General features: G+C 54.1%; 1 protein-coding gene across 2 annotated transcripts in view; it reads left to right on the top strand.

Annotated features, from left to right (window-relative positions):
• RCSD1 (RCSD domain containing 1) overlaps positions 1 to 23,414 on the top strand; it is a 43,912-nt gene extending 20,498 nt beyond the window's left edge. Inside the window, exons 2-7 of one of the 2 annotated variants that reach the window (XM_070395758.1) lie at positions 10,272 to 10,376; positions 11,368 to 11,457; positions 13,953 to 14,024; positions 14,876 to 15,079; positions 19,160 to 19,843; positions 21,659 to 23,414. In XM_070395758.1, coding sequence (XP_070251859.1) covers positions 10,272 to 10,376; positions 11,368 to 11,457; positions 13,953 to 14,024; positions 14,876 to 15,079; positions 19,160 to 19,843; positions 21,659 to 21,691 — 1,188 coding nt within the window. In that variant the 3' untranslated portion in view covers positions 21,692 to 23,414. The remainder of the gene's footprint in view (positions 1 to 10,271; positions 10,377 to 11,367; positions 11,458 to 13,952; positions 14,025 to 14,875; positions 15,080 to 19,159; positions 19,844 to 21,658) is intronic. The other variant, XM_070395759.1, reaches the window with a different exon arrangement.
• The last annotated feature ends 3,362 nt before the right edge of the window (positions 23,415 to 26,776 follow it).

The raw sequence follows: 26,776 nt of genomic DNA, 5'->3' as shown, positions 1-26,776 counted from the left end.
CACACATTTCACTCGCTGTGATAATGACCCTGTGTAGGAGGCATCGCCCCCTTTAACAGACAGGACGTTAAGCCCAGAGGAGCGGGCCTGGGACGGGCCTGGGACGGGCCTGGTTGGGACGGAGTCCTCCCTGCCATGGTGTTCGGATGGCAGGCCGATTGCAGACAGGCCAGCACAGGCCAGCCTGCCTCATCCCCAGCCCCATGCTGCCCGGGGATGGGTGAGTCTACTCTCTACTTTCTGTGGGGGTTAAGGAAGTCCTTTTGCAATCCCAGGATCCTCTGGGAGACGTGGCCCGGAAGCCAGGACGTAAGGAGCCAGCTCCCCCTGGGAAAGGCCCAGCCGCCCCCGTGCAGGGCTCCCCAGAGGCACGGGAGGTGTGTGGGGGCAGTGATGGGGGGGAGCACCTCCAGGGCTGAGCACGGCTCCTCTGTCGATAAGAAACCCAACTCACCTCCGAGTCATCGCCAGGCGCCTCCCAAGAGCAGCTGGCTGGTGCCCAGCGAGGCTGTGCCAGCACAGATGCTGCTGAGAGGGCGGCCAGGGGCGGCCGGGCTCCTGGACCTCGCAGCGGTGCGTCCGGCCAGGGGCCAGGATATTTCTGTGCTCACTACCAGGAGGACCTTTCTTGGATTTCCTGGGAGGAATGGCTGCTCAAAGGCTGGGAACCCCTCCCACAGGCCTCGAGTCCGCACCTTGCCGTGGGGAAGAGCCTGACTGTCCCTCGGGCCCCTGGTGTCTCCGAGGCCCTGGTTCCCGAGCCCCTCCTGCTGCAGGACCGTGTGGCTCTCAGGCTGAGCACCCAGGGCTGAGCCTGTGCCTCGGAGGTCCTCCTGTCTCAGACAGCAAAAGAGTAGCATGCCCAAGGGTGTGAATGAAAGACATTCCTGAAGTCCCTCCTTCTTCGGGTATCATTCCCCATCATTCCCGAGCCCTGCAGGGGGAGGAGCCCCTCCCCGTCCAGCTCCCAGCTTACTTTTCCTGTTTCAGTTACGCTTCTTTCTGCCTTGAATCCCTCCCTCCAGCGTGGCCAGGGCTCTTTTTATCCTCTTTAAGTAGAGGAGGTAGGCAATATTCGGTTATGTTTGCAGGTGTACAGTATAACGTTTGGCAATGTGCTCACTCCACTAAGGCTAGGAACCACCTGTGGCTGATGCAAACTCATCCCAGCGCCATTGATTCTATTTTCCTCTGCTACCCGTCGTCCCACCCGCTTGCCTCCCCGCTGTGCGAGGTCTCCTCTCCTGAAACTCGGCGTCTGAAGAGTGGCTGGCCTGGTGGCTCACTTGGAATGAATGCTCGTTGGATTCGGGTTTGAGAGTGGGTCCGGGTCACACTCCTCCTGTGTGAAGATGCTGGGGTGTAGGCCGCATTTCCTTGGGGTTCCTGAGCTTCCGGGCAGAGCTTCCCCAGTTCTTCCGGATCCTAGTTATCCAGCTCCCTCCGTGTTCTTCCACACGAGCCAGAGAGCCGCAGTGTTCCCAGTTTTCTTCACTGGGATGTCAGTCAGCCAGAAGGGCCTTGGGTGGCAGCTCTGCAAGCCCTGAACCTCGAAGATGAGGACAGAAGGGCTGAGAGGGGCAGGAAGTTCACACAGCGCCCCCACCCCCACGGTGGGTCAGTGGCCTCCCCGCCCCGGGCTGCTCAGCTCTTGAAATAGCTCATCTGGCTCTTCCCCCCTGACTGCAGGACAGAGCATGTTTGCCCAGAGGCTTAACCCCTTAGTCCCTCTGCCTGGACACATACCTGTCACTGGGAGAGCTCCTCAAGCCATCCACCCCCTGTGGCCCCTGAGGGCCCCTGCCCCCCACTTGACAAGCCAGCCTGGTCAGGCCTGCCTCAGACTGGCCACGGGGCTGTCTCTTTATGGCCCCTTCATGCCACAGGGCCCTGGGTGAAAGGTGAGACCCTTCCCCAAGCCCAAAGCGGTCCTCCCTCTCTGGCTGGTCCTGTCTCTGTTACCCGCCCAACAGCCTGAGACACACAAATGGCCCCGGGGCAGGAATGGCCCTGCTATGAATTAGGCGACTCAAATCTGGAGTCCAGAGTCACACCCCATTGGCCAGCCTGCTCCTTTGTGTGATGCGGAAGGTTCCCATTCGTAAATTCCTTGGGCTCTGAGTGCCCACCCACCCAGCTCCTCTCAGACTTGCTCTGCAGGATGAGATGAAAAAGCCTGGCAGCAGCAGACCCCTGCGCCCCCCTTGCTATTAAGTCCTCAGAGCCGACTGGCAACAGCCCGACGTCCCTACAAGGTGCAAGGGAGCCCACGCTCCATCGGACACCTACTGGGTGGCGACCAGTCGTAGGTGGCAGCAATGACAGCTAAAATGGGAGCGGAAGCTTGTCAGGTGCAGGGCCTAGATGCGTGATCTCATTTGGTCTCTCTGACAATCACAGGAGATAAGTGCTCTGTTGTACAAGTGGGGAAACGGACACTCGGCAAAGTTAAGTGTCTTGCCTGAGATCACACCTCTAGGAAGAGGCAGGGTTTGGATTTGGACCCAAAATCATCAAACCCTGTCTCTGAGCATCAGTAATAAAGATTAAAAAAAAAAAAAAGACTTGTATGCAAATATTTAGAGCAGCTTTATCAATAGTCCAGACCTAGAAACAACCCAAACACCCATCCCCATGGTGCCCCTCCACCCCGTTCCCGCTCCACCCCAGGCCTCACCACCCTATTGTCTGTCCATAGGTAATGCATATATGCATATAAGGTCTTTGGTTAATCTCTTTCCACTCTCTTTCCCCCTTCCCTCTGAGATTTGCCAGTCTATCCCATGTTTCCATGCCTCTGGTTCTATTTTATTCATCAGTTTATTTTGTTCATTGGATTCCTTGTTCATTTATTTTGATTTTTAGATTCAATTGTTCATAGATATGTATTTATTGCCATTTTATTGTTCATATTTTTTTCTTCTTCTTCCTCTTCTTAAAGAATACCCTTCAATGTTTCATGTAATACTGGTTTGGTGGTGATGAATTCCTTCAGCTTTTCCTTGTCTCTGAAGCTCTTTATCTGACCTCCAATTCTAAATGACAGCTTTGCTGGGTAGAGTAATCTTGGTTGTAGGTCCTTGCTACTCATCACTTTGAATATTTCTTGTCCCTCCCTTCTGGCCTGCAAAGTTTCTGTTGAGAAATCAGCTGACAGTCGTATGGGTACTCCCTTGTAGATAACTAACTGCTTTTCTCTTGCTGCTTTTAAGATTCTCTCTTTGTCTTTAACCCTTGGCATTTTAATTATGATGTGTCTTGGTGTGGGCCTCTTTGGGTTCATCTTGTTTGAGACTCTCTGCACTTCCTGGACTTGTAAGTCTGCATTTTCACCAGGTAGGGGAAGTTTTCTGCCATTATTTCTTCAAATAGGTTTTCAATCTCTTGCTTTCTCACTTTTCCTCTGGCACCCCATGATGTGAATGTTGGTACACTTGAAATTGTCCCAGAGGCTCCTTACCCTGTCTTCATATTTTTTTAATTCTTTTTTCTTTTGGCTCTTCTAATTGGGTGTTTTTGCTTCCTTGTATTCCAAATTGTTGATTTGATTCTTGGAATCCTCTACTTTATTGTTGAATCCCTGTAAATTATTCTTCATTTCTGTTAGTGTATGCTTAATTTCTGACTGGTGCTTTTTCATGTCTTTGAAATTCTTACTAACATCCTTGAAATTCTCACTAAGTCCCCTGAAGCGTTCATTAAGATCCTTGAGCATCCTTATAACCATTGTTTTGAACTTTGTATATAGTGGTTTGCTTGCTTCCATTTCACTGAGTTCTTTTTCTGAAGATTTCTTCTGTTCTTTCATTTGTGACATGTTTCTTTAGCTTGACATTTTGGCTGCTTCCCTGTGTTTGTTTCTATGTATTAGGTAGAGCTGCTATGTGTCCTGGAATTGGCAGAGTGCCCTGTAGGGCCCAATGGCCCAGGCTCCCCAGTCACCTGAGCTGCGCACTCTAGGTACATCCCTGTATAGGCTGTGTGCACAGTCTTGTTGTAGTCGAGCCTTGATTTCTATTGGCATCACTAGGAGGAATTGACCCCCAGGCCAATTGGCTGTGAGGACCAGATGCTACTACAGTGGAAGAGCTGCTGTGCAGGAGGCATTCCTATGGAGCAGGACTTGCTTCAGTGGGGCTTTGGTGCTCTCTGAGTCTGCCCCTTGAGTGTATCACTCATGGATGGATGTATAGAGTTGTAATCTGGCCTGGTCTGAAGCTGTCCAATGGGTGCACTGGCTCTGGGGCCTCCCAGGAGGTGCAAAGTCAGCCATTGCCTGGGGCCACCCATCAAGAGCTACAGAGTCGCCGAAACCGGTTTGGCTCAGTGGATAGAGCGTCGGCCTGCGGACTGGGGGGTCCCAGGTTCAATTCCGGTCAAGGGCATGTGCTTGGGTTGCGGGCACATCCCCAGTGGGAGATGTGCAGGAGGCAGCTGATCGATGTTTCTCTCTCATCGATGTTTCTAGCTCTCTATCTCTCTCCCTTCCTCTCTGTAAAAAAAATCAATAAAATATATTAAAAAAAAAAAAAAAAAAAAAAAGAGCTACAGAGTCATCTGCAGATGGCTGCTACTTGTATTGGGCTTGGACATGCCCAGGAGAGGCCAAACTGTAAAGCAAGACAGGCTGCTGCTAGTGCCTGGTCTTGGGCCTCTTACTGATATGCATGGGGCATGCTGACGCCAGCTGCTGCTTGTTTAAGAGGTTTTGGGAAAGTCTGAAGCCTGAACCAGGACAGGCCATTCGTTTGGAAAAGCTGCTGCAAACAGCTTGGGTGGGGCTGCAGATTGGATGGGGTGAGATCTCAGGGAGTCACCAGGACAGAGCGGTGAGCCAAGCTGATATGGGTGCCAGTTAGCTCTGCTACAGGCGAGGTCCCAGCACAGGAACAATGACCCCTGCAAGCACCCCCATCTGGGAGAAAGCTGCCCCCAGTTCTTACCCTGATGCCAGACAATCCATTTCCTCCCTCAATGTCCCGGGTGCCTTTCAAGCTACCGCCCCAGGGCTGGAGCTCAGAGGGATTGCATCTAAGTAAGTCCATGTGCCGGCCCTTTAAGAGGAACTGCTGAGATTCCTGCAGCTTCCATGTCACTCAGCCACAATCCCAGCTGGTTTTTACAGCCTGAAGTTTTACGGGGATTCTCTTCCCAGCTCTGGAACCCTGGGTGTGGGGCTGGGATCCCTTGCTCCTCATAGGTGGCCTCTGCAGCCTCAATATCCCTCCTGATTTAAAAAATGCCACATGGGGGTGTCAGACCAGCCCATCCCTCCTCCGCCCCTTCTACTAGTCTTGAGGTGCTTTCTTCTTTACTTCTCTAATTGTAGGACTTCTATTCAGTCGGATTTCAGTGGTTTGAATGATGGTTGTTCTGTATCTTAGTTGTAATTTTGATGTTGTGGGAGTCGGCAAGTACCATGTTTACCTCACCACCATCTTGGTTTTCCATGCATACAAGTCTTTATGGAGACGTATGTCGTCCTCTCTTGGGCAAATACCTAGGGGTGGGATTGCTGGGTCATGTGCTTGGTGTATTGGGCTTGGACATGCCCAGGGGAGGCCAATGAGAAGCTGCTAAGATATTTTTACAAGCAGTGTTCCCACCAACCATGTGTGAGCATTCCAGTTGCCCTGCAGGCTTGCCAACACTTGGTGTTGTCAGTTTATTTCATCGTTGCCATTCTTGTGCGTACGTCGTGGTATCTCTTTGTAGTCTTAATTTGTGTTTAGCTAATGACTAGTGTGCCTATGAGCCATTCCTATTATCTTCCTTCATGAAGTGTCTGTTCAAATCCTTTGCCCGTTTTTCTCTTGGGTTGTTGGTCCTACTGTTACTAAATTCGATGGGTGCCTTTGAAACCCACAATATGCCCTCCCAAGTGCGCTGGCTTCAGAGGCAGCATGAAGCTGTGTTTAGGAACACAGGCTTTAGTAGACCATCTGAGCGTGGACCTAGGGAGGGAGGGCAGGCGTGGGGAGCCATTGTAACAGGAGAGTCCGCAGCTGACTGGGAGGCAGGCCCAGGTCCTTGAGCAACTTGTTCTAATCTTAGAAGTTATGCCTCAGCTTTCTGCTGTGGCCTGAAGGACAAGCATCCCAGACCTCAGGGCACAGATAGTCACTCCCACTCAGGAAGCAGAAATGGCCCCTAGCGACAGGGATTCCTCCGGGGCCTCTGGGCAGCCCTGGTGCAGTGGCTCCCTGGGCCCAGCCCACCCCTCAGACTCACAGGGGCTTCAGTGATACCAGGTTTCATATGGGACTGGCCCACGTGAGAGGAGCACATGACAGGGAGCCCTAAACTTACCCTGAAGAGCAATGGAGGGTCGGTTTACCTGCTGGCCTCAGAGCCAACCCGTCTCCATCACCCACCAGCCACAGAGGCACTTTCCACTTTCCACACTCTCCTCCCCCCCCTCTCTCGCCCCCCCAAAAAAGCCAAGCTCGGCTGGTGTGCTCAGTGGTTGAGCATCGGCCTACGAATCAGGTCACATGTCAGGGCACATGCCCAAGTTGTGGGCTCAATCCCCAGTAGGGGGCGTGCAGGAGGCAGCTGATTAATGATTCTCATCATTGATGTTTCTATCTCTTTCCATCTCCCTTCCTCTCTGAAATCAATAAAAATATATTTTAAAACAAATTTTAAAAAGCCGAGCTGTTCAGAGGCTGCCTGACTGACCAGGCTGACTTGACCCCCCCCCTCCGCCTCTGCGCACCATGGGTGGGAGGAGGGAGGAGGAGAGAAAAGCAGGCGAGTAGCCCAGCCCATTGGTGGTGGCGCACCCAGCAGGCCCTCCAGCTCCATGTGGCCTTGCTCCTGACCTGTGCTGAGGCTCATCCTGGTTTTTTCTGCACTTCAATCCCAAGCAGGTGCTTCGGGGTCCGTCCTGGGCCCTCTGCTCCGTCCACTTGGTGAGGACTTTCCACACCCTGGGCTTTGGGTGAAATACTTGATGGGCCTCTTAGGAACAAGGAAAGAATGCAGAGTCCTGGGGAAGCTCAGGGTCCCAGGAATGTCTGGGGCAAGGCAGGGACACCAAAGTCCTTCTCAGAACTAAGACACAGCCCCGGTGAGAGCAGTGCTTAGCAAAACAGTCTTGGGACTGAGCGAGCTCCCAGCACCTCAGCTCGCCAGCCTGGGGCCAGGGTGGGGTACCCTGGAACCTGGGGCCCAGGTGGGGTGTCCTGGGACTCTGGGGGTTAGAAGTCACACCTGCAGGAACTGCAAGGCAGAAATCCAGGCAGAGGCTCACACAAGCTGAGCCCTGCCCCCCCACCCACCCACCCAAGGCTTCTCCCACTGTGCCAGGCAACCCAGCGGCTATAGCTCCACTAGTTGTATAGCACGTTTGCAAAGCACCTTCAGCAATTACACTAGAGTGGGGCCTTGACTTATGAGTTTAATTCATTCTGAGACCCTTAAGGAGCTCTTTAACTCAAATTACTCTGTCAACTCAATGCAAAAAATCAGCTGAGAGACAGCTGGTATCTCAAAAAACTCGTTAGTTGGGACACTTGTAAGTCAAGGCCCCACTGTACTTAACTGGTATGCATTGCTAGGCTATCAGGGGTTGAAGTCAATTATTTCATAGATTGTTCCGTTTGGCTTTCCTGTGTGACTCTGCCTAAGTTACTTGCCCTCTCTGGGCTGCAGTGAGCCCAGCTGTGTGAGGGCAATACTGGTCCTCCACACAATGACCGAGAAGGCTCTGGAGAGTGGACTTGCTCGGCTCCAGCCAGCTCTGGAATCTGCAGGCATTCTAAAGGAAGCCCATTCACTGGGCTCCAGGAAAGCACACTCGGACGAACTGTAATCTTTCTTTCTTTAAGCCCTAAATGCTTCCAGAAGCCTCTCATTCCCTCGCCTCCAAGCCCCTTGCCCAGCCCCATTCGGGACAGGGAAGTCCGGGAGGCCTTTGATCCCTGCGCGGCTCTATTTTTGTCTGGAATGTGTCTCCCTGCACCGCAGCCATGGGGGCCTCGAGCCGAGGTGAAGTGCACGGTCAGCAGGACCCGAGCAATAAATAGCAGCGGACAGAGAGACCGATCCGTGATGTGGGCAGGAAGTTAGACAGATGCACAGACCGATCGGCGCTGTGCCAGGAGCGGCTCAGTGAGTCTCACCGTCCCTCAAGCTGCCCTTGTTCCAGGACAAGACGTTTGCCTCCTGGCGCTACTAACTCGGGAGTGTGCTCACCGGTGTGGTCCCGTGAGCTCTGCCTGCCAGGCCCCACCCCAGGCCCGGGACACCCGCCTTCGGTGTTAGGGGGAACACCGGTGTCTTCGCTGGAGGGGACTCCCTTTGGTCGAGTTTGCTGTTCAGGCTGGGAGGGGTGAACTTGAACTAGAGCAGGACACAGGAAGAGGACCATTTCTCTCCAGAGCTTGTTCCCAGGTCTGATGGCCCGTGGCTCCGCAGTTTCTCCCCATCTCTAAACAAGCCTTCTTCGCAGAGCTCGGTCCGTGTCCTTAGCATCACGGCGGGAGGTTAGTGGGGTCGCATCTGCTCCTCCCGCACCAAGGCAGCAGCACCATAGCAGGACTCCTCACATTCACTTTGGAGGGACACCCAGACCAGAAAGAGTGGAGATGCTCTTAGCATAAAAGGAGGGCCTAGGGCAGTGATGGCGAACCTTTTGAGCTCGGCGTGTCAGAATTTTGAAAAACCCTAACTTAACTCTGGTGCCGTGTCACATATAGAAATGTTTTGATATTTGCAACCATAGTAAAACAAAGACTTATATTTTTGATATTTATTTTATATGTTTAAATGCCATTTAACAGAGAAAAATCAACCCAAAAAATGAGTTCGCATGTCAGAGGTTCGCCATCACTGGCCTAGGGAGTGTGTGTGTGTGCTTATGTGTGTGTGTGTGTGTGCGTGCATGTACGTGTGCATCTCTGTGTGCATGTGTGTGCATGCATGTGTGTATGTGTGCATGTGCATGAATGTGTATCTGTGTGTGTCTGTGTGCACGTGTGTGTGCGGTACACAGGGAGGCAGACCTGCTGCTGGAGGGACAGCCTGCCCAGGGAAGGGAAGATAGAGCTGGACCAAACCCTGTGTCTGGGCAGCAGCTTGCCCGGAGAGGGAGTCTGAAGTCTGTGCAGTAAATGCCATCGTCCTGGTCACAACAACAAAGGCCTAATGTCTCTGAGACCAGACGTTTAAAAACATGATTAAAACCAGGTGGTTATGTGAGCTGTGCGTGACATCACAGATGTGGGGTGGCCATTTCCAGCGCTCGCTGACTCACCCATGTGTCTGTGACAAATGGCCCACGGGAGTGAGCGGAGTCCAGGGTGCATCTTGGCCTCTTCAGGGAGCCTGCAGGCCCCTTTGGGGGGACGGTCACTGTAACCCGATGACCTCCCTGGAGACAGAGCAGGGCAGGAACCAGCCTACTCCTTCCACGAAAAGGAACATGGTGGTGGGGGGGCGGGGGGGGGCAGGGGGCGGGCAGTGAGTCTCCCAGTGAGGACTCTGTGGAGGGAGTGACATCGCATGTTACCCCACCGGCCTTGCCGAGGGCTCCGGGAAGGGCCCCGTCGCCCGAAGTGGTGACAACCCTTCTAGAGGCCTGTCCTGCACTTTCCGTAGGAAAGCATTTCATCCACAGACCTTCCGGGGGCTGCGCTGCTACTGTCCTTGTCACTAAAGGCCTTGCCCGCAGCCACTGAGCTAGCAGCACCCAGGACAGCTCATGGTCGAGTCCAGCTGACAGGGCCTCCTCCACCAGGCTGCCTGCACTCGTGCTGTGCCTTTATTAATTTGACAAATAGTTACTGAGCACGTCACCATCGCACACCTGGTGACGTGAGGGGATGAGGTCATACACGCGTGGGAAGCTCAGCGAGGGCACCAGTCAGCCGTTTCATACTCTTAAAGGCCCCGCTCTCCAGTGCCTGCCACCAGCCCCCTGTGGCCAGTGCTGTCAGTAATACAACAGAATGAAGGCCCGTCTGCCTCCCAGACCCCTGGGCTCCTCCAGGACAGGGCCCGGCTGTATTTCCCTCAGCTCCCCAGGGCCACCCAGGGCCCAGCACATCGTAATCATTCACTACATGTGGCAGATTGAGAGTTGTTGTTGTTTTAATCTTTGCATGTAGGAGCCAATTGCAAAATGCAGTTCAAAGATCTCATGGTCACCACCTCTGGCTGTGGCCACAGAACAGGTGCCGGCGTGGCCCTGACATGGCCCCAGCGTGGGTGCTGAGCTGAGCCAGTGCCCGGCTCCCATTAACTGCCGCTTCCCCTTGTTTTGCCAGGAAAGACCCGCAGAGACCAACGCCAATGTGGACAACTCGGCGTCCCCCTCGGTGGCCCAGCTGGCCGGGCGGTTCAGGGAGCAGGCGGCAGCGGCGGCGAAGGAGGTGAGTCAGGCGGCTCGCAGGCTGCTCTGGGAGGGGGCTGGCGGAAGGGGAAGTCTGGGTCAGGCCAGAGGAGAGGGAGGGAGGGAGGGAGGAAGCGTGGTAATTACCAAATTAGGAAGAGAAGCCACAGAGGGTCCCCTGCATGTGAGGAATGTCATGGCCACTGCTGGGCCAGGCAGGATCTCCCAGCAGCGAGGCCTCCACGCAGGGCAGGGGGAGCGGGGCCAGAGCCACCTGCCGAGCAGTGGGGTCTGGATCCCAGCTGCCTCCATCACCCACTGATAGAGACCTAGTCGTGCCGGCTGTGCCAGGCCTAGTCTGGTCAGAATAAAGACCTCCCCGCTGGCTCCTGCCTGGAGCTTAGGAATCCCAGCGAGGGAGCAGGAAACCAGGGTCAGGAAAGGGAAGGGACCCATTGGCCAATGGGTTCTCGAAGGATCCTGCTGGAGAGGACAGTGTGAAAAAGCATCGTCAGGTGGAGATTCACACTAGGGTTTCCTGAGCGCCAGTCTCACGTGCTCGCTGGAAGGGGACCACACCGGTTCACAGGCCCCTGGGGCCAGCGAGGGTGCACTCGTCAGGCTGTTTCAGGTGCATTTATTTTGTGCTTTTGTTTTCTGGTCTGAGAAAGCTGTCCATCGTTTCTAGACACATGGGATGGCATAAAGGGCAAGGAAGGTGGTATTGGTCAGAGGTGCTGGCGGTGCCTGGAGCTGGGCGTGGGTGTGGTTTGGGGACATTTCAGGCCAGTGGCTGCAGCAGGCGAGGGTCCCGCAGCCTGGAGGGAACGGGAGCCGGGGCTGACTGCGTGTGGGTGGCGGGGAAGCGGAATTCACTGACCCAGCTAATGCCAGCCTCAAGGACACACCACCCCTGCCACCATCCTTTCCTCCTCCCTAACATCCCTGAAGCCGCTTCCACTTCCTCATCCTCCCTGTTGCCTGACTTGCTCTCTCTCTGTGTGTCTGTCCATCACTCTCCCGCCCTCCAGATGCCAGCCAGTAAGCCTGCCAGGAGGAAACCGCCCTGCTCCCTCCCCCTGTTCCCCCCCAAGGTAGAGCTGGGCCAGAACGGAGAGGAGGTAAGTGCTGGGAGACGCTGAGTATGTTTTCTTCCTCCTTCTCATAGGAAGGGGGCAAAATCATCACCCTGACACCTGTGCAGGCCAGGACCCCCCTTGTAGACTCAGGGATGAACTTCCTGCACCCTTGTCTGACAATGAGGCTTGGTCCATGCCCCCCTACTGAGCCTTGTTTGTGATCGGTCAGGGGCAGGGAGGCTGTTTTTCAAGCCTGGGAATTTCAGCAGAGAGCAGGCCCTGTGGTTTCACCCCACCCCCACCCCATCCAAGGGCCCCGAGAGTCATGCTTGCCCCCCAGGTCTGACCTACACGGTCTCCCATGCAGAGACGCGCCTGGAGGGAGGGCTGTGCTTAACCTCAGGCAGAACTGTACCGTGGGAATCACGACAGGCCACTGCTCTGGACCATTGAAGCAACCCAGAACGCACAGGGGGCTCGCTGCCCTCAGAGAGAAATCGCCCACGTTACCAACACGGGAGAGGCCCTGGTGTCATAGGTCACGCCAGCGATGGAGGCCCAGGCAGGAAGGCAGGACCCAGTCGGCCCCTCGGTTCCTAGTGTGCAGTGCAGAAAGGGTCTCCCACCTCTCGCACCCCTGCCTCTCCCTGTGCCTGCACAGGCCTGAGACCATGGGGTTACCCCTCCCGGGAAGGCACAGCCAAAGGGTGTCCTAATGTGGCCACAGGGGGTGCCTTGTCTGCCCAGAGAAGGGCTGAAAACACTTCCGTCTGAATAATCAGGCTCCTAACTTCTAGACGGCACTAGAATGTTCTATATGGACATAGAAACACCCATATTGAGGGTGGACCCTGGCTCTTCTCCACCACCACTTCCCCCCACCTCCCTTCCCCAACCACTTGCCTGGAGCTGCTTAAGTGGTAAAGGAAATGCTGCCCTCTGCTGCCGTTTGCAGGAACTGCATTGGTGGCAGATGTATTCCTAGAGCGGTCTTTCAAGGGCACTTGGGTCTTGCATTAGCCGCTATTTAGAATCCTGCTTTGCAGTTCAATTCAAATCAACAAGGATTTCGTGGATCCTGAGCTGGCTTCCCAGGCCTGTGCTATGGCAAAGGGGCCGGATTTATTAAATTTCCACTCTCTTCAGAACATAGTGGTCAGCTGGGGAGAAGGGTTCACAGTACAACGTAAGGGAAGCTTTGTCAGCAGCATCATAGCTGCCATTTCTACAGCAGCATCTTCAGAAACACCAGCTCCTGGGAAATGTCACCTTAAAGCACAGAGATTAGGGACAACCCAGCCTGGGCTGGAAGCTCTTGTGCTCACCATGGACAAGAGTTCCTTGAAAAACCACTCTAGGAATACATCTGGGTGTGAACTCAGGGGCCAGGGGCACCCTGGAGCTGGAGGGCGGGGCCTTTAGACTCACTGACTCCACCTGCTCCTGGGCCCTGGCCGAGGAGGCTGAGGTGGGACAGCTCCAGTCTGAAGCCGAATGAGCAGGGGCAGGGGCTCCTGGGTCCCGGCCAGTGACTGTTCCTCGCAGCCTCTCGCCTGAGTGCTGGGCCTTACAAAGGTCCCAGGAGCTCAGAATCCATCTCCTCCTTCCTTCGCTGAAACAGCCGCTTCACTCAGAACACTCAGACCTCTAGGGGCTGCTGTTATTCTTCCCACGATGCAGGAAAATTAGAACTTGGGGGTGAGGGGTAGGGACTAGGTGTTGGGCCCCTTATAGCTGCCTCAGCCTCTGTCCAACACCATGAAGTGTCTCCTCCTCCTCCTCCTTCCTTCATTTTTCTTCTTCATCATCATCGCCATCATTCCTACATGTGAGGATGAATATATCTGTGGAGCCAGACTCAGTTGTAGGGATTTTGCACAAAACAGAAAGGAGTTTATCTTTTTGGATGACATCAAATCAAAGCAAGATAAGATTTCTACATCCATTCATCGTAAAAATATCTTCCCCTAACAGAGTGCAACTTCATGCAACCAGCATAAAGCCTGGAGCGTGGGAGAGGCCCCATAAATGTCTGTTCATCAAAATGAATATTCAGTGCTTTGGAAAATGATAATTTTTTGTGTGGGATTTTCCAAATACCACTAGTTCAAGGGGGGAATTTCCAAAATACCTGTCAGGTTTCACTCCTGGTCAGTGGTTTCTTGTTTTGTTTGTGACCAACGGCACGGGATCATTTTGTCCTTTCTCTTTGAAATTCCCTCCGAGTGAAGTTGAAGGTCATGAGGGACAGAGAAGTCCCCTCTCAGGCACCGTCTGTTCCCTCGAAATGAACATGAGATCATCTTGCTGGTACAGGAGACCTCCTGTATTTTGGGCGTCTGTCCTGCCTGCTCTGATCCTGCTCGGGGAGAGATGGGGTGGGGGGAAGTCCGCCTCACCAGGCCCTGGGGAGGAATGTGGGCCTCCAAAGTGGAGTGAAACCAACTGCTCCTCCTCCACCTCTGGCTTCTGGGCTCCCAGAACCCCGCCTCCCTCCACCCCACTCATTCCGTTGTTTTGGTCCGTTTGCTCTGCAGAAATCACCACCCAACACAAGCCACCTTCCCAAGGTGAAGGTGAAGAGCTCGCCTCTGATCGAGAAGCTTCAGGTGAGTGCAGCGCCCTCTTCCCCAACATCTGCATGTCCCTGTGTCACCTGGAGAGTTGACCTCCGACCACCAGCTAGTGACCAAATTGCCCTGGAGGACGAGGGCTCCACCTGGAGCCAAAGGGCCAAAACGAGGTCCCTGTCAGGCATGCGCTCCGGTAGCTGACGCCTAGCAGTGCTGGTGGAGAATGGAGCGCCGCAAGAGTCCTCCAGGAAACGGGCATGACCCTGCAGGAGGCACTCCCGGAACCGCCGGGCCCTGTCCCCCAAGGCCTGGAGGCAGCCACCAGCCATGCCAGCCTAACACAGGCTGCAACTCGGCTGCTGGCCCTGGGACGCCCCGACCCCTCCACCCATCACAGTGCGCCCAGAGCCGAGCAGACTTCCCTGGGAAGTAGATGAAGCTCACGTTGGGGCAGTGGAGCTCACAGCCTTGTTGGGAGACAAGATTTTCCCATGCGGTACAGCAAAGCCGTGTAGGAGCGTAAATACCCGAGCTCTTCATTGTAACTGCCTGGCTCCTCCTGCCTAGACCAGGGTTCCCCTCTGTGGCATTGCCTGGGCTGGGTCCTTTCCTTGCGCGGGCGGGGCTGCCTTGTGCATTGGAAGATGTCCAGCAGCGTCCCTGGTCCCTTCCCACGAGGTGCCAGGAGCACTTTCCCCGCAAGTGTGACAACAAAAAGCGTCTCTAGACATTGCCAATGGCCTCCTGGGCACAGAGTCGCCCACCCCCACCCCAGGTGCCCCACCATCTAGAACTCTGAAGCTATGCAAGGCCAGATGACCAAAGAGCTAGAGCAGAAACTCACCTCCTCCCGCCCCGATTTGAAATGTCTCATCTCCTCTCAACAGGCCAACCTAGCCTTCGACCCCGCCGCCCTGCTGCCTGGGGCCTCACCCAAGAGCCCTGGACTCAAGGCCGCGGTGTCACCATTTCACAGCCCACCTTCCACGCCCAGCAGCCCCAGCGTGCGGTCTCGGGCCAGCGAGCCAGAGGAGGTGCCCATCAGCTTCGACCAGCCTCCGGAGGGCAGCCACCTGCCCTGTTACAACAAGGTACTGCTGGGTCCGGAGTCTGTGGAAACGTGGGCACTGGACGTTCCTGAACCAGGTCTACCCTGTGGTTGCCCCGGAGAGAGGAGGGCACATTGGAGCCGTGGTCAGGACTGGTTATCACAGGAGGAAATGTCCCTGAGCCGGGGTCAGCCCCCTCCCTGCCTGCCCGTCTCCGCTCCTGTGTAACTGTCACCAGAAAGGCAGGCTTAGGGTGGCGAGCACTTTCCTTGGTGGAAGGAGGGTGGGAACTTGGGATTGAGCCCACCTGCACAGAGTTATGTCAAAGCTGAAAACCAAAGCTAAAGACCTGGTCAGTGACTGGGCAGGGTCGCTAGGACTTGAAAACACCCTGCTCTGGCCTGGTGTGACGACTCCTACGTGCCCAGTATGGGCTCAAAGCAGTTGTTTTTATGGTAGGAATTCTTGCCCCAGTTAAAGACCATCCAGACTGGTCCCTCTGCCGAAAGCTGTGAGGCCGGGCTGGTTTCCATAGATGCTGCCCCCATGCTCCCTGCTCCCTTTCATTGGATCCCTGGCCCTACCAGGAGGTGGTAAGTTTCAGAGACACAGTGCAAGCAGGTGCCCCAAAAATGTGGGGTGGAGCCAGGCAGGGCTAATGCCAGGGAATGGCATTGGGTGTGACTTTGGAACTAGGGATGGAGGGAGCGGCACCTTCGGGGACATTCCAGAAAATCTATCTGGGGAAAAAGGTCAAGTGTGTACAAACAGGTGGGGCCCAAGGAAGCAAACTGGCGTATAGAGCTTGAGCCTGCTGGCTGCGAGTCAGGAGATCCTGCAGCCCAAGGTGACAGGCAGAGGGGCCCAGAGGACAGCCTTGTCTCTCACAGGAGTCGGTAGGGAGTAGGGGCAGGGAGGGAGGTGCTGGCACCTGGTCATATACCAGGCTTCAGTGTTTTGATGGCAGCAAGGGAGGAGAGATTAGTTCTGAGACCTCCTGGCCCTGAGGCCTGGGCCCTGATCCCCTGCAGGGCAAGCCTCCTGTGGTCTCAGGACAGGCCTGGGAAGCCTTCTAAACCACAGGATTCATTCCAAACCCCTGAGATGGAATTAGGGTTGACCACTACCAAAATGAAAGTCAGTAGGAAAATAAAATTTATGAAGGTTCAATTGACATCATTAAAGGACACATCCCTTGAGTGGAGTCAGGCATAAACCTTTCCAGGGAACTTCTGACGAAGTCCGGAGGGCCACAGTGAGTCCTGACCTCAGGTCCACATGCTTCCCGGGGAGGAAAGGACCTGCACCCGCTCTGCTGGGCGCTCCCGAGACACAGCTTCTGGTCAGGGTGATGGCCAGAACGGAAAGACCTGGCTGCTCAGCTTTCCCAGGGTCACCCAGCCTTGTGTGGACAGGAAGGGTCGAGCTGGGGGAAGGGAGGAAGCCGGTCACCAGCTCTGCCCCTCTGAGGTTGCTGTGCCAGGGCTGGGCCACCTGCAGGCCCCAACCCTCTTGTCTGTTGGGTTTACCTTTGTCAAAGTATAATTTTCAAAATATTAAAACATGTCTCATGCAAAACAGGTATCAATTTTATCCTCAATTTATGAGGAAACCTGCAAGATGGTGAAGCTCATTCAAAGAACATTAGAAGAGGGATAGAACCAAGATGGCTGTGTAGGTAAACGTGGTACCCACCGGCTCCCACAACCACATCAAAATTACAACGAAAATACAAAACAACCATCATTCAGAACCACCTGAAATCTGGCTGAATGGAAGTCCTACAACTAGAGAAGTAAAGAAGAAAGCACATTGAGACTGGTGGGAGGGGCAGAGGTGTGAAACGGTCTGGCCCGACACCCATCTGTGGCCCCAAGCAGTGGCTGACTTTGCACCTCCTGGGAGGCCCAGAGCCAGTGCACCCAGTGGACAGCTTCAGACCACACCAGATTACAGATTACACATCCATCCATGAGTGATACACTCAAGGGGAAGATTCAGTGAGCATCAAAGCCCCACTGAAGCAAGTCCTGCTCCATAGGGTGTCTCCTGCAGAGCAGTTCTTCCACTGTAGTTGCAGCTGGTCCTCACAATTGGCCTGGGGGTCAATTCCTCCCAATGATTCTAACAGCAATCAAGGCTCAACTGCAACAAGACAGTGCATACATCCCACACCAGGGGGCGCCTAGAGTGTGCAGCTCAGGTGACTGGGGTGGCTGAGCCACTGGGCCCTACAGGACACCTACTACACAAAGCACTCTACCAATTCCAGGAGACAGAGCAGCTTTAACTAATACATAGAAACAAACACAGGGTAGCAGCCAAAATATGGAGACAAAAAACCATGTCACAAATGAAAGAACCGAAGAAATCTCCAGAAAAAGAACTCAATGAAATGGAAGCAAGCAAACTACTAGATACAGAGTTCAAAACAATGGTTATAAAGATGCTCAAGGATCTTAATGTGCACTTCAAGGGACTTAGTGAGAATTTCAAAGAAATTAGTGAGAACATCAAAGACATAAAAAAAAGACCAGTCAGGAATGAAGGGTACACTAACAGAAATGAAGAATAACTTACAGGGAATCAATGGTAGAGGAGAGGATGCTGATAATCAAATCAACAATTTGGAATATGAGGAAGCAAAAAACACCCAATCACAAGAGCCAAAATAATAATAATAATAATAATAATAATAATAATAATAAAATATGAAGATAGTGTAAGGAGCCTCTGGAACAACTTCAAATTACCAGCATTCAAGTCATGGGGTGCCAGAAGGAGAAGAGAGAAAGCAGGAGATTAAACACCGATTTAAAGAAATAATGACAGAAAACTTCCCCTACCTGGTGAAAGAAATAGATTTACCAGGAAGTGCAGAGAGTCCAAAACAAGAGGAACCCAAAGAGGCCCACACCAAGACACATCATAATTAAAATGCCAAGAGCAAAAGACAAAGAGAGAATCTTAAAAGCAGCAAGAGAAAAGCAGTTAGTTACCTACAAGGGAGTGCCCATACGACTGTCAGCTGATATCTCAACAGAAACTTTGCAGGCCAGAAGGGAGTGATGAATAGCAAGGACCTACAACCAAGATTACTCTACCTAACAAAGCTCTCATTTAGAATTGAAGGTCAGATAAAGAGTTTCCCAGACAAGAAAAAGCTAAAGGAGTTCATCACCACCAAACCAGTATTACATGAAATGTTGAAGAGTATTCTTGAAGAAGAAGAAGAAGAAGAAGAAGAAGAAGAAGAAGAAGAAGAAGAAGTATGAACAATAAAATGGCAATAAATACATATCTATGAACAATTGAATCTAAAAATAAACAAAAAAAGAAATCTAATGAACAAAATAAACTGACGAATAAAATAGAACCAGAGGCATGGAAACATGGAACAGACTGACAAATCTCAGAGGGAATGAGGGGGGAGAGGGTAAGAGGGGGGAGAGGTTAACCAAGGAACTTACATGCACATATGCGTCACCTATGGACACAACCAGTAGGGTGGTGAAGGCCTAGGGCAGGGTGGCAACCGGGTGGAGGGGGCTGTGGGGGATAAAAGGAGGACATTTGTAATACTCTCAACAATAAAGTTTTTTTTTTTTTAAAGAGCATTCGAAGAACTGGTTATTTAGAGGCAATTGAAAAAACCAAGGTTAGAATAAAATGGCTAAATTAGATACCTAACCGATGACTGCTTACTGGGCAATGAAATCATGGCTACATTCTTTTCTTTTTTTAAAATATATTTTATTGATTTTTTTACAGAGAGGAAGGGAGAGGGATAGAGAGTTAGAGACATTGATGAGCTGCTTGCTGCACACCCCCTAGTGGGGATGTGCCCGCAACCCCCTTGACCCGAATGGAACCTGGGACCCTTCAGTCCGCAGGCCGACGCTCTACCCACTGATCCAAACCGGCCAGGGCCATGGCTACACCTTCACTGGGTGGGAAGGCAGCACCTTCCCGAGGCTGCGGGGGTTTCACAGCCGGGCGCGGGCCTGCGGGATGGGCGGGCGGGGCCGCTCCCCGGGAAGCCGCGGTCCCTGGGCCGCCGGAACCCGGGTTTTTTCGGGGGCCGTCTGCGGGTTCGGTAACTTTCCTTGTATCTGCTTCCAGGTGCGCACCCGGGGCTCCATAAAGAGGCGCCCCCCGTCGCGGCGGTTCCGCAAGTCGCAGTCGGAGTTCGGGGAGCTGGGCGATTTCCGGGCGCCGGAGCCGGCCCAGGAGAACGGGGCCCAGGAGGACGCCGGGGACCAGGCGCGCCCGCCCCTCCGCCCGGCCCCGGGCTCCCCTCCGCCCGGCGAGGAGGCGGGAAAAGACGGGAGCCGGACCCCAGGGTCCCCCGAGAAGCCCCCTCTGAGGAGGACGCCCAGCAGGACGGACCCGCAGGAGGGGGAGGCCCGGGCCCCCGAGGAGGCCGCCCCCCCAGCCCCGGGCCCCGGCGCAGCGGCCCCGGGCGCAGAGGAGCGCGGGTGCGGGGGCCCCGCGGAGGCCGGGCCGGCGGAGCAGAGGGAGGAGGCCGGGGCCAGCGGGGCCAGCGGGGCCAGCGGGGCCAGCGGGGCCAGCGGGGCCAGCGGGGCCAGCGGGGCCAGCGCCACCGAGGAGCCCGCACAGCAGGGCCCGGACACGCAGCGGCCGGAGGCGGGGGCTGGGGGGCAGGGGGGCCCCCGGAGTCCCCCTGGCGGCGCGGAGGGCAGCCTCGCCCCCGTGGAGGGCAGCGGCGAGGAGGAGCACGAGGAGGGGGCCGCCCAGGAGCCCGGCTGCCACCCTGGGACCGGCCGCGAGGGCCCCGAGACCGAGGTAGGTGGCTCTGCCCGGCTCCTGCCCTGATGGGAGGGACTCGGACCCCTGTCCGGCCCCCCCCCCCCCCCCCCCATTTCCTGGCCGTTCCCAGGACACCTGTGGGCCACGCTGTGCGCATAAGCAGGGGTTAGACTAGGGGCGTCCGATGTGGTGACTCTTCTGTTTCTCCTCCCTCCTCCTCCCCAGCTCACCCCCTTCTGCCTGCAAACATGCCCCTCGCCCCCCCCCCCCCGCCCCGTCCCTCTTGTGTCCCCGGCGACCTCGCTCTGATCGCTGACTTTGCAGCTCACCGATGCCCTCCCAGCCACCAAAGACCAATGGCCCCTGGGTTCTTGTCACCCTCCCCTCCGCCACCCGCCCTGACCCCTCCCGCCAGCCCTCCCCCTCTGTCTGGGGAGGAGTCCCGCCTGCTGAGCTGGCCGCTCCTCGGGCTCCCACTGCCCAGCCCCGAGTGACCGCTGGGCCCGGGCCTCACCGCCACCTGCTGGCGACTCCGACTGCTCAGCACAGGCCTGGCTCCCGGGCCTCCAGTCCCCATGCCCCGCGCCCCACACTCATCTATTCACTCAACAGACTTCCTGTGCATATGCAGCTGAAACCCAGCCCCTTTGCCAGCCCCCCCGTTCCTGACCCTGAAGTACTGGCTCCTTTCTCTCTGTCACCTTCTCCCCCCGCCCGCCCGTCCACAGGCAGTCAGTCCACAGGTCTTCCTGAGTCTCCCACTGAGGGCCTTTGGTCTCTCCTCCTCACCACTGCCCGCGCCCCATGTTACCCACCCCTCATCTCCACAGTCACAGCCTCCTCAGAGTCCTGGTCTCCAGGCCCACCCAGTGCACCGGCACCTCATTCACCTTCCGAATGCCAGCTCGATGCCTGCTCTCCTGCCCACACCTCTCTGCCCTTTGGTTACCTGAGTTCATGTTTCTCTGCTGGGGTCCCCAGCCTTCACCGTCCCCCATGACAGGGCCCAGGGCTCCATCCTTCCCCACCTACCATTCCACAATAGGCAGTGGCCCTGCCCCAGATCCCCCTGCACACCAGCCAGATGCTCTGGGCAGCTTGGGCCACCTGGAGCCCGCCCACCGCCTCTCAGTCTCCACGGGCGCTCCCTAATTGCCCGGGGTCAAACGCCCCAGCTCCTCGCACACCTTCCACTCAGTGCAGTCCATGAGGATGGCCCACGCCACACTGTGGGTCCGTCCGTAAGCCTCTCAGCCTCTCAGCTGGAAACCTGATGGTGATGAGGCCCAAGCAGCTCCTAACACGTGGGGAGCTGACAGCGGTGTTCCCACGAGGGCTCAGTCAATAGCTGGCTACCTGGCCTTTGCTCCAGGGTCAGTCTTTTCTTTCCAGTTCTTTCTGTTCGTTTCAATTTCCGAGCAGTGTTTCAGGACAGTGAACTTGAGTGGGAATGTGCGAGTAGGTAAGCAGTAGGGCAGGGAGGACGTGGGAAGCCAGGCATCAAAGAAGAGGTGGCATCACCTCAATGTTGAGGGCTTAAGCTCTGGTCCCTGGGTTTAAATCCTGACTCCACCGCTTGCTAGCTGTGTGACCTAGGGTAAGTCACTTGACCTCTCTGTGCCTTCATTGCCCCATCTATGAAACAGAGCTAATAGAAGTATCTGAGTCATATTGCTTTGGTGAAGAATAAATGAGTTGACGCATGTAAAAGACGCATCAGGCACATGGCACTATTATTACTATTACTACTACGGTTGCTATTGTTGTCTGATCTGGCATCCCTGAGGAGATGGCTGGTGTCAGGATTGCCCCACTCTCCTCCCAATTCATTCTTTCCTCCTCTGCTCACAGGATAACACTCCTGTCCAGGACACGAGGATGTAAAGAGGAGGCCTCTGTGCTGGGCGGCGAAGGGGCTAGAGACGGCTCCTCAGAAGTAGCAGCCGAGATGGTAGCAGCAAATGAGACGTCAGCAGCGGACTACGGGCAGGAGTCCACCTGCAGACACGGGTCATGCTTCCTGGCCTCCACCCCGGCCGGCAGAGACTGGGGCTGAGGGCAGCAGATTTTATCAGCTTGCGTTTGTGTTATCTGACGGACTTGGTTTAGAAAACAAAAACAGAACACTTATTTAAAACAACTCGCAAGAGTGACTACTCCCTGGGGATACTGGTCAACCCCTGGGTCCAGACACTGTCCACAGGCACCCACCCCTGCGCTGACCTCGGGACGGACTCTGACTGAGCTGATCGGATTGTGTGTAAAGTGTTAGCCTTTTACTGCCCGAAAGTTTTTACCTGCTCTAATGTAAGCAAAACCCAATTTCAGGTGGCCAGAAACAAAAAAGAAAATAGTATTGCTGAAAATGGGAATCCTGCGACAAAAAGACCTTAAATTGTGTCAAGACCCCGAGACAGCCTTCCAGCAGGGCCCAGATGTGAACTAGCCAGTCAACTCTTAAAACACTGGACTAGCTTGTTTGGCTCAGTAGATAGAGGTCCCGGTTTCAATTCCAGCCAAAGGCACATGTCCGGGTTCTCGGCCCTCAGTGGGGGGCATGCAAGAGGCAGCCAATCAACGACTCTCATCATTGATGTTTCTATCTCTCCCTCTCCCTTCCTCTCTGAAATCAATAATATATATATATATATATATATATATACACAAAAACAAAACACTGAACTAGGAGAGATAATCATAGAAACAAAAAATAATGCGTCTGTGCCAGCAGCAGGAGCTTTTGTGGCCCCTTGGTTTCCTAGGTGCCAGGCTTAGTCACCCCTTCTGTTGGGAGGAGGAGGCGGCAGGGAGCAGATCCCGTGGACAGGCCTCCGTGGACAGGCTGATCCAGTAGGTCTCTGGGCTCTGCTGTAGCTCCCCATCCTGAAAGCAGACCCGTGTGGACGACGCTTGCCCGCTGATTCATCCAGGGAGATGCTTTGAGCACTGGGATGTGCAAACTACATAATAAAAACTCCCTCCCCGGCTTCCCTGGGAAGCCGTCCTCCAGGGAAGCCCAGCTCTCCTGCCGCCTCCTGAGGACTGGCGCGTCTTCGTCCATTCTCACGTAGCTCTTGCTGTCTGCTCTGTGGAGGGGACCGGAGGCTTTGCAAGGACGGGGCCTGACTCCCCGCTCCTTGGCTCATAGCCTCTCCCCCATAATGCACTCCTGCTGAAAGGTGTTAATTCAAATAAACGTTTCATCGTTAGGCTTGGGCCTTATGAGTTCAGTGACTCAGCAGCTGAATCTGCTATTTCTCTGGAGGTCTGTGACACCACACACTCTCCTCCAACTTCAAAAATCATCTCCCAGGTGAGGAGGCCTTACCTCACCGCTGGTACCTCAACTTCCACTCACAGTTCTCCTAACTCCAGGATAGTGTTAATATTTGGGATATTGTTTTTCAAAACTTTTAAAATATAATGCATTTTCTAAAACATGTAACCTAGTGAGGACTGGTGCTGTAATAAGATTTGTATTTTAGCAGAGTTCTGGAGCCATGGAGTGTCTATGAAATATCTTTGTCTCTCTATCTGTCATCCATCATCTACCTATCCAGCCATTGACAGAGATGTATCCTCCCTGAACAATACATGGTTTTATTTATATTTGTCTTTGGGTCATTTGTACACTCACACACAGCACCAGGTAAGAATTCTGTGAATGGCCCTAGCCAGTTTGGCTCAGTGGATAGAGCTTCCGCCTGTGGACTGAAGGGTCCCAGGTTTGATTCTGGTCAAGGATACATGCCCAGGTTGCAGACTTGATCCCCACCCAGTAGAGGCATACAGGGGGCAGCCAATCAATGATTCTCTCTCATCATTGATGTTTCTATCTCTCTTTCCCTCTCCCTTCCTCTCTGAAATCAATAAAAATATATTTTTAAAAAAGAGTCCTGTGAATGTGTGCATGGTTGTAAGTGTGTGTGACCAGAAGAAAAGGAGGGAACAAAGTGTGGGGTGTGGGTGTGAAAATAAAACTCCATTTTGCTTCTGGAGGGTCTGTCCCTCATAGTCGCAGATGAGAAAGGAGCAATAACAATGGACAAGAATGTGACGGTGAAGGAGCGTGAGTCATGTGTCAAAACACATTCCCACCTCCCCATTCCCTATTAGTTACAGTATTTGATCTATTTGGGGGGGGGGGTGGGGGGAGGAGGCCCATTCCCAGGGTTGTTATGTGACAGAGACTCACCAGGTGCTGCAGCCTGGCTGCCTATAGCTCTCCTTTCCCGAAAGGTGTCACATTTGCATGGTTGATCCCGGAATGTCATAGCTGGGCATGAAAGAAATCCATTGTGTTAGGTAGCAACCAGGAAGACTGTTTCATTCAGACTTTCTTTTTCTTTTTAATATATATATTTATTTATTTCAGAGAGGAAGGAAGAGAGAGAGAGAAACAACAATGATGAGAGAGAATCATTGACTGGCTGCCTCTTGCACGCCCCCTACTGAGGATCGAGCCTTCATTCCAGGCATGTGCCCTGACCAGGAATGGAACTGGTGACCTCCTGGTTCATGGGTTCAAGCTCAACCGCTGAGCCACGCCAGCCCGGCTCATTCAGACTTTCTTCATCACAGGACGCAGAGGGAGCCATGGAATTGGGCTCGGATGCCCCTGGGTGCTCCCGTGAGTCATGAATGACTCTGCCCCTTCATGCTGTCATTTTACATAAAACTTTGAGAAAATTTCTTGGACTTAGACAAACCTGTCATGTCAGTTATCTCACTAACCGCTTCTGTTTTAAAGAAAACGTGAACTGAATAGCTCTTTAACCAGCATTCTACAATGATTATATGGTTGGTATTCAAAGGATGGGTATCACCAAGAGGCAGGCACTCCCTCCCCTTCAAGAAAACTACAGGACGTCCAACATAGTCACTGCTGTTGGGCTGTCTAAGGAGCCCTGTGTGCCCGGTGGCGCCAGGCACTGCCCCTCAGGAGGGACGGCCAGTTCACTGCCGCCTCTGCAAGAAGTCAGAGCAGGAAGGCACAGAAGGACCTGCTCTGCGTCCTCACGCTCTGTCTCCTTTCATTCCACCAACACAAGGAGATGCATAGTTGTAAGAACCCTGTTTTCTTTGTGACTTAAAAATGTTTGGTGCCAGATGGGTACTAGACTTACAGGGGGGATCACTTCATAAGGTCTATACGTGTAAACCACTATGCTGTACACCTACAACATATAATAGTGTATGTCACCTATAATTGAAAAATTAAAAATAATAATAAAGGCCAATTATCTTAATATCTCTCATTATAAAAGCCTTTATTTTAGAAAATTTGTGGAGGAAAATAATATTTTAAGTAAATAAAAATTCATTCATAATTCCAGTACCCAGAGATAACAATATTTTATGGGTGTTCCTCTAGTTTTTTAGTGCATGTATCCATGTTTTGTTTTTCTTGCTAATTTTTGGTTGTTACAAAATTAGGATCTTACTCTATGTATCTGTGTATCTTTCTTGTTGGTAACACACTATCCTCAGCCCGTCTTCACAAACAATCACAGCTTAACCTCTTCCATTCGCCCAGGAACATCCAGAGCAAGACCCAGTCTGTGTACAACGCGGGGTACTATGATCCGCGGGGGAAATGAAAGCGTTCTCAGTTTTGTTCCTGATCTAGACCTTAGATCGCTGCCACCTTAATGACCTCATGCACCCTCAAAACTTAAAACAAGGGACAACTTTTGAATGAAAACTGAAAGGACTGAGGCCAAAGTTCATTCCTAACGATTTAGTGATGGCAAAATCCAAAGGGAGGCATGCAATCAACCTTAGACAAAAGGATCAGCGAGCGGAACCTCATAGAAATGTTTTTCGGGAAAGTAGCTGGAACTACCGTAGGACGTTAGGCTGGAGTCTGGAAAAAGACACAAATTTTCAATCAGATCCAAGTTTCTGTTCGGATCAGGACATGGCTTTCAATGGACGAAGCAAACTACCCTCCCTACCCTCCCTGACGTGGTGAGTCCGTCAGTGCCTCACCCCCCAGGCTGCAAACCAGGCTCAGCACAGCCAAGAGGCCCGTCCGTGTGCCAAGTTAGCGGACCAGGCTGCGGCTACCGTCCCACGGATCCCGAATTAGGGGCAGCTAAGGAGGGAAGAGGGCTTCAGAATGGAGAGCCTCTGCAATGTGACCACAATCCGCAAGGAGAAGGGGCGTGGGGGGCGGGCTGGGGAAGAAGGGGACGCTCAGGGCTAAGGCAGACAAGGCCAAGGGGGAGCCCAGACCAGGACCCGTGACGCCTGAGAACCAGCGCTCCTGCTCAGCTGGGCCCAGGGCCTCAGGGTTGGTGCCCTGAAGCCAGGGGTGGGGGGTGTGGGGTGGGACGAAGGCCCCTCCCACCGCCACCGCCCCTCCCCTCCTCCTAGCACCAGGGCATCCACCAGCGCTCCCTCCTCCACGCCCTTCAGACCAGCTTCTCAGGTTCCGGGGGTTCCTAGCCAGCGCCTCCTCTCCTTCCAGGGGCCTCAGTAGCTACCTAGGTCTCTGGGCCTGGACTCCTCACTGCGACATGAGGACAGCAGGACCCAAGGGCAGGCTGCTGTGAATGTCCCGCGAGTGCCATGCGCGCAAAGAGCTTAAAAGAAGGCGCGATCCATCCTGCACGTTGGGGGAAAGTTGGCTGTTAATTCTCCTTGGGGATTGTTTTCTTCCTATCGCCTTCCGAGCCGGGATAAGGGTGTCTTTCTCTCGCCCGTTCTTCCTGCCCTCGTACCCAGACCCACCCTCCAGCGGGCGTCGGGTGGGGGCGCAGAGTGGGATGGGCCCTGGTCCGTGGGCGCACCAAGGGTGGTCTCATGGGAGAGTGGGGGGGGGGGGGGCGCTCCCCACAAGGGGCGCAAGCTGGAGGCGGGGAGACCCTGGGCGGCGAGCACTCGGCGGCGTCCGGCGCGTCCCAGAGGCTCTGCCTGCACCCTCCCAGCCGGTTCCCGGCGCGAGGGCGCCCCATTGGCGGAAAG

The sequence above is a fragment of the Myotis yumanensis genome, unplaced genomic scaffold (assembly GCF_028538775.1).
Source record: "Myotis yumanensis isolate MYYU_CA2020_CCGP unplaced genomic scaffold, mMyoYum1.0.hap1 SCAF_17, whole genome shotgun sequence".
NCBI classification, from domain to species: domain Eukaryota; kingdom Metazoa; phylum Chordata; class Mammalia; order Chiroptera; family Vespertilionidae; genus Myotis; species Myotis yumanensis.
Note: the sequence above shows the minus strand (reverse complement) of the source record. Positions and strands in the feature narration are given on the sequence as shown.